Source organism: Manacus vitellinus, unplaced genomic scaffold (assembly GCF_001715985.3).
Source record: "Manacus vitellinus isolate BGI_N305 unplaced genomic scaffold, ASM171598v3 scaffold_2_pilon, whole genome shotgun sequence".
Taxonomy (NCBI): domain Eukaryota; kingdom Metazoa; phylum Chordata; class Aves; order Passeriformes; family Pipridae; genus Manacus; species Manacus vitellinus.
In genome coordinates this window covers 6,930,205-6,937,491 of record NW_021940208.1, presented here as the reverse complement: position 1 = coordinate 6,937,491, position 7,287 = coordinate 6,930,205, and the positions used below count along the sequence as shown (strand labels likewise).

Here is a 7,287-nt window from a genome sequence, read left to right as displayed (position 1 = left end):
TTATAGATGGTGTGTCTCCAGGCCTCCCGATTTGAGGCCAGAGTAGACCAGTGATGATGATCAATATGGCCAAGGCTGAGATGTTGTTTCAGGGAGTCCTTGTATCTTTTCTTCGGGGCTCCTCTCATGCGGCAGCCAGTGGCAAGTTCACCATAAAGCAAGATCTGAGGGAGGCGGTGGTCCTTCATCCTTGAGACGTGTCCTGACCAGTGCAGCTGTGTTCTCAGCAACATGGCCTCAATGCTTGTGACCACTGCTTGTTCTAGAACAGATGTATTAGTCACATAATCTGACCAGTGGATGTTTAGGATTGTACGGAGGCAGCGTTGACGGAAGTCAATGAAAGGTAAAAGTAGGGAAAATACTGAAAATTTGAGATCATGAATTAGTTAATAAAATTCTTGGATTTCTACAGATTATGAGGCAAACCTTCAGAAAAGTGTCCAGAACAGTACATATAACTGGAAAATGCCACTACATGTCTAGAAAATGTCAAGAGAGCCAATCTAACATCTGAAGTAACCTCAGACTCCCCTTTCGGTGACAATGTCTTTGTCTATATGATCTTATACACAGTAAGGGAAATAGTTGGCTCGAGGCTAGTCATACAGTAGACAGATTTCAAATGATAAAATCATGTGACAGAGAACAGTCATCGAAGATAGCGTTGACAAGTATTACTAGTACTAACTACTGTCATAAAATACAGTAATAGCAAAAGACCATTTGACTTTTTCTCTCATAATTATGTTTGGGATGCCCCATACTGCTATACTGTGCTAAAATGAATTGTTGGCATTATTAAGATCCTTCAACCAGAATGCACAGTTAAAGTAAATGAGAAAAGTGATTCAAGATAGGTAGGAGTTTCAAACGGAGTATCAGTCACTCACCTTCACCACAAGGCATGGTTAGTGGTCTTAGTATGAGAGACAGTGCATCAGCTGAAACCCAGGCATTCCTTTGGTCTGGGACAATATGCTAAATTACCCACATTTTGCTGACAATGAAGCTCTGCTAAGAGCCAACTCAGCCAACATGAAGATAAAGACAAAAAAGAGTATCCAGCATTGCAAAAAAAAAAAAAAGTTATTAACCCGTTATTATTATGAAATCTTGGGGTTCCCTGGTGGTCTAGTGGTTAGGACCGCCACGGCCCGGGTTTGATTCCCGGTCAGAGGACTTCCCCGGGCAGATGGAGCTCGTCAGCCCTGTAAGACCATCCATCTAAGAGAAGGTCACTCTAAACAAACCTACGTCCTGAGGACCTCGCTGCCACCGTCCAGGTTCACTCGGTCCTGGCAGAGGAACCTTAGGATTAAAGGGTGGGCTCAGTTCAGCCCACACTGTGTCTCACCTAAAAAAGGTAAAGACCTTTCCCAAATCTTCGTTCGCGAAGACTGGCCATGATTATGAAATCTCAGCAACTTCTAATTCACGGATTGTTTTAGAGGCAAAACGACACACAAAATGAGTCAATTCACACACCAGCATCATGCAAGGTTCTACAGAAAGCAGTAATGTCATCAGCTGGCAAGTTGGAAACTGCATTCACCAGCATGTTTGGACAGTGAATAGTTTTTCAAGACTATGTCACAAATCTCCAACATGGATGGTGGGCATTTTCATTTGACTATGTAATACAGAGATCTGTGGAGCAACTGGCTCTAGGAGAAGGTTTCTACCTGCCTTGTGGACTGTTAGGTTTCACTGGTATTTGCTGGCAACAGGGAAATGCGACCTGAGGTATTTTTGGCTTCAAACCCAAGTCATGGATGAAAGTATTTCCTGTGTGCTTCCTCAGCCATGTCTCTATCTTGACTCCCAGGCTGGCTTGCTGCCTTGTCCTTGCTCCAGGTCTTCCCCTGGCTCTATCAGTCTGCTCCAGACTTTTTTCTCCTTCTTGGCAGTGTTGTGAACAACCACAAGCAGTGACTCTTAGCAAGACTAGTGGAAACCTGTCCCAGATTAAACACCAGTAGCAGCTCCTAGTATTCTTGTTTCTATATACAAACAGCAACCAGATGCATCCCATCCACTAACAGAAAACTACCCCAAAATGGAGGAAAGGTAATGTTTCTGTGGGAGTGGCTGATGCAAAACATATAGGTGCATTACATACAATCCAAAGTCACCACTGGTTTGTTGCCACACACAGCACAATTAGATTTCTCAACACGACAGCGGTTACCACGTGTCATGGTGTTGCAAAATGAAGGAAAGTAGCAAAAAGAAAGGTTTTTTTGCATTCCATCAATTAGCAAAAACAATTAATGCATCTTCTGTTACTTTCATACCTGGTTTGGTGATTGCTTTCTAGTTTCTGCTGGTGCAAGGGCCAAGAAAGGTGAAGAATTGGAAATGCCGAGGCACATTTCAAGCCAGGACTGGTTTCTTACTGGCTTTTGAAAGAAGACTCACCAGATTTTTCATAACTGATAGTTCAAGTATAAAACTCTGAATAAGTAAAGCTCTGGGCTTGCCACCTTTTAAAAGCTAAACAAATAAAGTCTGAAGTCCTTTAACATCTAGAATAGCTATAACAGTCAGAAAAAGTCAACTATATTTTGTTCCCACAAATTTATTATTAATAGTAGTAGAAAAAGTAGTAGTAGTAGTTTCAGCATATAGTAAGAAACAAATAAAGAGAATTTCTTCCCATTCAGTGTAAGCTCTCTGTCATTTGAAAAGGGGGAGTTTATCCAATCCTTAATGTGGAGAGATTTTCTCAACCCTTAGTGATTTATTTGTCTGTCAGTGCCCCAGAGAAGCCAAAACCCTTATACCTGACTAGTCTGTCAGCATCCCACAAGGGGACCCTTCACTGAACAGATTCACTGGATCAGAGGGTAATTCAACTGCCCTTTTCAGGGGGCTAAGCCACGCGCATGGAGACCCCTCAGTGGGTGTTACCAATGTGTTATCTGCTGCCGTCAACTGCTAGCACCTGTAAAGGACTCACTCTAACAGTTTATGGAATAACACTCTTTATTAATACAAATTGTGACAGGTTAATAAGGTTTGAGGGTTGCCAGTGATAGTATCTGACTGCAAATACATGTTTGAAACAATCTGCTACACTATAAAGCAAGCTCTAATCCTAATATCAGTATTTAATGCACATGAAGTATGATTCTTACCCGACAGATGTCCCTATAGGGGGGTAGACAGGTTCAGCATGTTGACTCGTCCCAGAAGTTTCAGTGGAGTCTTCCTCAATTTTCCCTTATTCTCAACTGACTTTTATACTATTTCTTTATATTTAGGTAGAACTTGAGTGACTTGAGTCATAAATCCTTTTATTTCTTACTGGTGTAAAATTCTCTCACTTCGCTTCTCATGCCTAATGGAAGGTGGACGTATTTTGGCATTTAAGAAGTGGAATTTCAACAGTTGTTGCTCAGCAGCAGAACACCTTCATCTATCTCCCTTAGTTGAGAAGTGCCATACAGTCTTAGGAACTACAAAGTACCACTGTGCTCCCCTCCCTGCAGGGGTTTCTATGGAGGGAGGCTGCAGCATCTCCATTTTGCTCTGTGCTCCATTCCATCCCCCATAGCAGGTGTTTATTGCTGTATAGGGAGCTCTCATGTGGCATGTCAACCATGTTCCATCCATTGAGTAGCAGTTGTATTTTATCTTGTAATTCTTAGTCTCCTCTAATTTTTTAACCCCAGTCATCTTCCCACACTCTCCATGCCACTCAAACCTCTGTGCATGCAATGTTGAAGGTCTTTTCCCTTCCAGATGCTGCTGTCAGTGATTCTGGCTGTGCTGGGATTTGCAGGAGGAGCATATTGTGTGGTCATCTCCTCACTGGGGCTGATTGGGGGTCCTCTGTGTGACACAGGTGATGGAGAATACCTCTACCCTTTCAGGAATGACACTCTGAAGTGAGTATGGCTTACAGGCTCCTCCAACTTCGCTTTCCCTGATCTCTCCCCCATCTTTTTATAGCAAACTTGAATTTTTCCAAAATTAATTGATGGACCACCCTGTGTATGACTAAACTCACATTTCTCTGAATAGCATGTTCCAGCTGGTCACCTCTTTGACTAAGGAATCATTCTTTGGCAAATTGCCTGAGTTTCTTCTGTTGTGCTTGTCATGGGCCCCTTGTGCAATTTGCATCATGCTTTTAAAATGCTGGTGAGCTGGGACTCCCAAAGGAGTCAAAGGGAAATGTTTGATTACTGTGCCACATTAATCTGTTAAATCATCAGGAATTGAGCCTGCTCTACTTACTTCTGAAAAGCAAAGAAAAAATCTCTGAATCTTTAAAGTTAACCTTGGCAATCATGCTCTTCAAGTCAGAGCTAGAGATGGGCTGAGATACCACAGCAGGAATGGAGAATATGGAGACACATCTTAAAACCATTACAGACCTTTCTCTTTGGTTATTAACACAAAATAACTAATACAATTCAGCCACAGAACAAAGAGGAGCTTCTTGTGTATGCAACAAAGTACAGATGTGGTTCTATTCCCTAGTTATCAATTGCATCTGTGCAAAGAGAATTCTGAAGAAAATCACCAGCTTTTACCAACTAGTAGAATTTGAGACTCACTTTGTGCAATCAAGCTCAGAAAATGTAATGCCAGAAAACACAGAAAGCATTCTGCAGTTTTTATTTTCTAATACCTTGCCAATTATTTTTCTCTAACACAGAGACAATTACTTGTTCAACCAGACAACATGGAGTATTTGCAAAGAACCTGAAAACATCATCCTTTGGAATATTGTTCTCTTCTCTATTCTCCTGGCCATCGGTGTGATTGAAGCTATTCTTTGTTTTATTCAAGTCATCAATGGACTTACTGGTTTCATATGTGGCACATGTATGAGGAGAAGAAAGGTTGGTATGCAGTAGAAGATATCAGAGTGCTTTACATTCCTACCAATTTTATTTTTCAGGCTCTGTAATGGTACATGAGCTGACAGATGTGCACAGCCCCTGAACAAGCTCCTCAGGGGAGCTGAGACAGTACAGATTTTATTTGCACACACACTTGCTCTCTCTCCATCACATTGCACTCAGGGATAACCCGGTCCTCAGATATTTCTGAGGAGCAGAGCAGTATGACATACTGACATACTCACTTGCATGGTTGTGTTCCTATTCAAGACGCCTTTTTGATAAAGTGTAATGACCCTCCCCAGCATCTGTAAGAGAGCGACAAAAAGTAGATATGTTTTAAATTGGTCAACAGCAGTTAAATTGTTATTTTACAAAATGGAAGAAAACCTCTTTCAAGTTTCATTTATCACTACTGCTTCCTTTTAATTGTTTCTTTTCATTGTACAAGATATTTGCAGTAAGCCTAAGATCCCCCTGGAATATTAATTAATCGTCTTTCATTCATTGCCTTACAGACAAATATTTCTGGGATGTGAATGACCTACAGGGAATGCCATGACAAGCCCCGAGCTGCCGATTCACATACGATGAGGATAATGCACTGTACTGTATTTATGGGGGAACAACAAACTAAAAACAAAATGTTCAGGAGTTTTTGGGGGCAAAACGAATTTTTTATAAAAGACGTCAGGGTGGAAAAGGGCTAGATCATTTAGATCTGAGACTCCACATTTTCATCTCTGTAACTACACCTGCTAAACCTCAGGTACTGGCAAAAACGTTATTCTACCTGGTCCTGACTTGCGTATTAAGCACAACAATCTTCAGATAAAAGATCACCACTTGCCCTCTTGTGTATGTGGGAGATGGAACTGTTGTTAATGTATATATTTATCAACTGCATGAAGCAGGCACTCTCTGGTTGATGTAAATAACGTCCCATCCTCCCCAGATCCCACTGTGGCTCACCTGCCCATTCCTATTAACTTGCTAACTGGGCACTCACAGATTTGAATTAGGATGAGCAGAGAATATATCAAGCAGTTTTTGAGACACTGCAGAGGCAACTGAAGAACAGTTTTCAGCATCCTTCAGCCACCCTGGAGCCAAATCCCCTTGTGCCACTCAGTAGCTTGCTCTCATGTTTGACAAAGTCCAGTGCACTTCTAAATCGGTTCTTCAGGAGTATCTGAGAGATGTGGGAGCCTTTGAGGGGCATTTGGGTCAATATAGACAGCAGGGTTTGGAGCAAGAGTTTAGAAACGTCTGGTTTAACACGGGGGTGAAAACCATTTTGCCCTCATGAGACTACATAGGAATTTCACTAACTTCCACACAGGTCTGTAGGGCTGCTCTAGAATAGATCATATGGCCAAACCAATTGACTAGCTAAAGATAACCAAAGATAAAGGTAGCAATTATGTTCAGCTTAGTAAAAAACAAAAGATATAATCTGAAGGCAACAAACTGCATCAGTTTTAGTGTTATAGTAACAGTTATCCCAACCAGGATCTGCATAATCACACAAGCCCTTGATCTTGAGCTGAAGTCCGTGACTGGGAAATTTCAGAAAACCCATCATTTCAGTGACTTCCTCAAAGGTTAATTCTTGGACATGAATTGTCTTCCCTCAGTCAGCCTTTTAATCAATCTTTACCCGTGCTGAACATATGTACACAGCTATGAAAACCTGAATATATTTAAAGTACTTGGAGCCTATTTTCAAAGAGAGACATTTGTGTTTTCTCAGTCATAGTTGTTAATATTTCTGCATTGGAGTAAGCTATTTGAACACAGTGATTGCAGACACACACTGTTTGTGCTGTCCTCCAATGTAGTATACAAAATGCTTCATATAAATGTCTCCTTTATACAAAAATGGGGAAGAAGTTGCCTAGATGAGGAGCATATGTACTTTGGAGCACAGTTTTACCTCTAGAAGTAGGAAATTTGACCCATAAAATTTAAAAGTACCTTCTGTAAAAAATAAAGCATAAGACTTGCCCAAGTTTGTAATCATCACTAGGTGCATCCAAGCCTGCTAGGTGGCTTAAAAAGCTCATGTTCATTGTCAGCAGTGAAGCCTGGACAGTGCTACCACATAAAGGAGACAAGGAGGTAAAGAGGAAAAGAGTCAAGGAGGTAGCTAGAAATATTCACATGTAGTCAGGTGGAGGCAGACTCCTTCACCAGCAGAGGGGCTCTATGAACTCTTCACAGTCCCTGCCCTCATGCCTTAGCTTTGACTCCCTGACTCTCACCTCTCTGATAAAGCCAATTTGGGCTGTGCCAGCACCAGGAGAGGGAGATACCCACTGGCACACTTCCAGTACAGAAAATTAAGTGCACTGTACTGCTGCCATCTGCTTGTTCCAAGCTGTCCCGCTCTGGAGATATTTAGTGCCATGTCTCTGTGCTCCTGGGGACA

At 41.7% G+C, this 7,287-nt stretch overlaps 1 protein-coding gene across 1 annotated transcript in view; it reads left to right on the top strand.

Annotated features, from left to right (window-relative positions):
• The window catches only part of LOC103753598 (transmembrane 4 L6 family member 1), a 16,519-nt gene extending 9,553 nt beyond the window's left edge, over positions 1 to 6,966 (top strand). Inside the window, exons 4-6 of the mRNA XM_008919318.2 lie at positions 3,748 to 3,893; positions 4,670 to 4,856; positions 5,375 to 6,966. Of these exons, the coding sequence (XP_008917566.2) occupies positions 3,748 to 3,893; positions 4,670 to 4,856; positions 5,375 to 5,395 (354 nt within the window). The 3' untranslated portion in view covers positions 5,396 to 6,966. The remainder of the gene's footprint in view (positions 1 to 3,747; positions 3,894 to 4,669; positions 4,857 to 5,374) is intronic.
• The last annotated feature ends 321 nt before the right edge of the window (positions 6,967 to 7,287 follow it).